This window comes from Empidonax traillii, unplaced genomic scaffold (genome assembly GCF_003031625.1).
Source record: "Empidonax traillii isolate 1590-97213 ecotype Southwest subspecies unplaced genomic scaffold, ASM303162v1 scaffold2951:size22802, whole genome shotgun sequence".
NCBI classification, from domain to species: domain Eukaryota; kingdom Metazoa; phylum Chordata; class Aves; order Passeriformes; family Tyrannidae; genus Empidonax; species Empidonax traillii.
The window spans coordinates 12,646-16,865 of NW_020958144.1; the positions used below are offsets into that span (position 1 = coordinate 12,646).

At 65.5% G+C, this 4,220-nt stretch overlaps 1 protein-coding gene across 1 annotated transcript in view; it reads right to left on the minus strand.

Annotated features, from left to right (window-relative positions):
* Positions 1–420: 420 nt before the first annotated feature.
* Positions 421–4,220, minus strand: part of LOC114072303 (rootletin-like) — a 9,247-nt gene continuing 5,447 nt past the window's right edge. The window contains exons 6-11 of the mRNA XM_027910217.1: positions 3,850–4,011; positions 3,477–3,621; positions 2,710–3,078; positions 2,041–2,234; positions 1,705–1,832; positions 421–662 (exon numbers count right to left, since the gene is read on the minus strand). Coding sequence (XP_027766018.1) covers positions 421–662; positions 1,705–1,832; positions 2,041–2,234; positions 2,710–3,078; positions 3,477–3,621; positions 3,850–4,011 — 1,240 coding nt within the window. The remainder of the gene's footprint in view (positions 663–1,704; positions 1,833–2,040; positions 2,235–2,709; positions 3,079–3,476; positions 3,622–3,849; positions 4,012–4,220) is intronic.

A 4,220-nucleotide genomic window follows, 5' to 3' on the forward strand; every position in this document is an offset into this window, starting at 1 on the left:
GGGAACCCCAGCGATCACCAGGGAGCCCCAGCCATCACCAGGGAGCCCCAGCGATCACCAGGAAACACCAACAATCATGAACAAACCCCAGAATCACCAGGGAACCCCAGAAATCATGAACAACCCCCAAAAAATCGCTGGAGAACCCCCCAAAATTAACCAGCGAACCCCAAAATTACCAGTCAACCACAGACATCATAAACAAAGCTCCTAAATCACCAGTGAACCCCAAAAATCATGAACAAACCTCTCCAAATCACCAATGAACCTCAAAGTCACCAGAACCTCCCCCAAATCACCAGCGAACCCCCAAACCCCCCACTGTGTCCCAAGAATCAGCACACACATCAGATACCCCCATTTCACCCCAAGAATCAGCACTGCTCCCCCATAACCACCACCGTGTCCCACCAGTCACCGTCACACCCCACACAGCCCCCCCCAGCGCGCCCCAGGAATCAGCAGCGCGCCCCTAAATCCCACTTTGCCCCCCCCCCTCCCGGGTCCCACCTTCTGGCGCTGCAGCTGCTCCAGCTGCTCGCGGTGGGAGTCGCGGACGCTCCGCAGAGCCACCGTCACCGCCGCCGCCTCCGCCGCCGCCACCGCCCGGCGCCGGCACCGCAGCTCCTGCGCCCGCTCCTGCCGGGACACCCCCAGCTCGGCTGAGGGCACAGCCAGTCAGGGGGGACACCCCCACAGCGAGGGGACAACCCCCACCGGGGGGGACACCCGACAGATAAGCGGGGACACCTCCCTGGTCAGTGGGGACACCCTCAGTCAGTGGGGGCACCCCACAGGGGACAGTCCCTCACGAGTGGGGACACCCCCTCCACTCAGGGGTCAGTGGGGACACTCCTGGTCATTGGTGACACCATCCATCAGTGGAAACATCTCCCATCAGTGGGGACACTCTTCATCAGTGGGGACCCCCCCCCATCAGTGGGGACCACCCTTCTGATCAGTAGGGACCCCCTCAGTCAGTGGAGACCCCCCCCATAAGAGGGGACACCCCCACACACAGTCAGTGGGGACAACCCTCCCATTCAGGAGGAACACCCCCAGGCAGTGAAGACAATACCCCAATCCCTATGGGGACCCCTCCCATGAGAAGGGACACCCCCCTCAGTCATTGGGGACACCCCCATAACTGGGGACACCCCTTAGGGGATCCCCTTAGGGGACACCCCCACCAGTGGGAACACCCCCAGTCAGCAGGGACAGGCAAATGGGGCTGAGGATGCAGATGGGGATGAGGATGGGGACAGATGGTGAAGAGGATGAAGGTGAAGATGGGTATGGATGGGAATAAGGATGAAGATGGGGACAGATGGGAACAAGGATGACGATGGGGACGGATGGGAATGAGGATGAAGACGGGGATGGAGGGGATGAAGATGGGGATGAGGATAAAGTTCTGGATGGGTGAGGGCGAAGATGAAGGTTGGGATGAGGATAAAGATGGAGATACAGGTGGGTGAGGATGAGGATAAAGGTGGATGGCAATGAGGATGGATGGGGATGAAGATTGGAATGAGAGTGAAGGTTGGAATGAGGATGACAATGGATGGGAATGAATGAAGACAGGGGGATGAGGGTGAAGATGGATGGGAATGGGGATGGATGTGGACAAATAGAGACAGCTGAGGATGAGGATGGGGAGGAGGATGGATGGGGATGGTCAGAGTGGTGGGACAGCCCCCTCACCCTCCAGCGCCTCCTTGGCCTGGAGCAGTGTCCGAGCCTCGCTCTCCAGCTGCTGGTTACGGGTCTGGAGCTGGGCCAGCTGTGCCTGCAGCTGGAACACGCTGCTCTCCAGCCCCTCCTTCTCCGACCTGCAACGCCGGGAACGCTGCCAGGACAGGCTGGGGGAGCTGTCCTGGCATCCACATCCCCACCCAAACACCCACCCGAGCCTGGAACCCTCCACCCACCCCAGCACCCACCCGAGCCTGGAACCCTCCCATCCATCCCAGCACCCGCCTGATTTCAGAACTCCCCCCTCCCACCTGAGCCCAGCCCCTGAGCCCAGCCCAGCCCCACCTGAGCCCCTGGGCCTCCCTGTCGCGGTGGTGGCCGTGCTGGTGGGCGATGGCGAGCTGCACGGCCAGCCCGGCGCTGTCCTGGGCCAGCTCGGCGTGGGTGCGGCTCAGCCGCTCCTGCTGCGCCCGCAGCTGCTCCTGCTCCACCCGTGCCCGTGCCAGAGCCTCGCCCGCCGTGCCCTGAGCCTGCAGAGCCTGTGCCACGGGAACACCGCAGGGAGCACCGGGAATACTGGGGACACCCCCGGGAGCACCGGGGACACCACCAGGAACACTGGGTACCACAGGGAGCACCGGGACCACCTGAACCACAGGGAGCACTGGGGACACCACAGGGAACACCGGGGACCACCAGGAACTCTGGGACTACCAGGACCACTGAGGACACCACAGAGAACACCAGGAACACTGGGTACCATGGGTACCCCACAGGGACCACCGGGACCATCAGTTACCGCCCAGAGAGCGCCAGCTACCACACGTGGACCACCAGTTACACCCTGTGGATCACCAGTTAGCACACCCCCCCCACCAGTTACCCCTCACAGACCACCAGCTGCACTACGGGGCACACCAGTTACCCCTCACAGACCACCAGTTACCGCACAGGGATAACCAGCCACATCTCACAGACCCCCCATGGTTCCCAGCCACCCTCGCCCCTGCCCACCTGTGCCAGGTGCTGGCGCAGCCGGAGGTGCTCCTGGCGCAGCGCCCGCAGCTCTGCCCGCACGCCCCGGGATCCCTCCAGCGCCGCGCTCCGTGCCCGCTCCAGGCCCTGGCGTTCCAGGATCCCGGCGCGGCGCCCGCGCTCCAGGCGTGCCCGGAGCTGGGCCAGCTCCCGCAGCAGCTCCCGCGTCCGCAGCCGCCCCCGCTCCCGCTCCCGCTCCAGCCGCTCCAGCCGCCGGCACAGCTCCGCCTTCTCCCGCGCCAGCCCCGACGCCAGGTCCGACGTCTTGGCCAGCGCGTCCCGCAGCCGGCATTCCTCGGATTCCGCCGCCCGCTGTGCCAGGGCCAGCTCCCCGCAGCTGCCCTGAGCCTGCCACGGCGGGCACCGCGTGGGCACGGGGGCAACGGGGGGCAACTGGGCATGGGGGGGCAGTGGGAGGCTGCCAGGGGCGACTGGGAGGGGTGGGGAGGGTACCGGCGGTCACTGGGAGGGTGCCAGGGGTCACTGGGAGGTGTGGAGAACATGCAGGGGGTCACTGAGGCACGGGGGCCACGTGGGGCATGGGGGGCACCAGCTGCAGGAGTGGTATCCCTGCCACCTGCATCCATGGGAATTCACCCACTGCACAGGGATGCACTTCTATCCATAGGGATGCACCTCTATCCAGGGGGGACACCTCTATTCATAGGGATGCCCCTGCATCCATGGGGGGCACCCGCTGCAATGGGACAGACCCCTGTGGGGTGCTGCAATTCGGGGGTTCCCACCTTTCCCAGCGCCTCAGCCAGCGCGTCCCGCTCTCCCCGTGCCAGCTCCGCCTGCAGCTCCGCCCGGCTCAGCTCCTCCCGCGCCTCCAGCAGCTCCCGCCGCGTCCCCGCCCGCTGCTCCTCCAGCTCCTCCAGCTGCCGCTGGCTGGGCACCCACGGGGGCAGCGGGGGCTCAGCACCCACTGCGGGGGGGCAGAACCCACCCCGGGGGGCTTTGGGGCACCCACTGCGCTCAAAGAGCAGCCCCTGGGGGAGGGGGACACTGCAGCGCCCACCCTCGCCCAGCACCCACCCGTGTCCTCCCCAAACTCACCTGTGCCCCCCTAAACTCACCTGTGCCCCCCTGAACTCACCTGTGCCCCCCTGCACCCACCTGTGCTCCAGCTGCTCCCGGGCGCTCTGGGCGTCCCGGGCGGCCTCATCCCGGGAATCCTCGAGCCCCTCGTTCCGGCGCTGGAGCTGCGCCCTCTCCTGCTCCAGGGCCCCCGCCCGCTGCTGCTCCACCGCCAGCGCCGCCTCCGCCCGCTCCAGGTCCCTGACGGACACACGGACACGGGGCAGATGGGTGGACACGCGTGGGCAGATGGACGGAGACACGGACACGGAGGGGTGGATGCACGGACAGACACACACAGGGTGGGTGGATGGACAGAGGAACACGGGTGGGTGGACGGATGGATGGACAAATGGACATGAATGAGCGGATGGATAGATGGATGCATGCATGGATGGACAGATGGACAC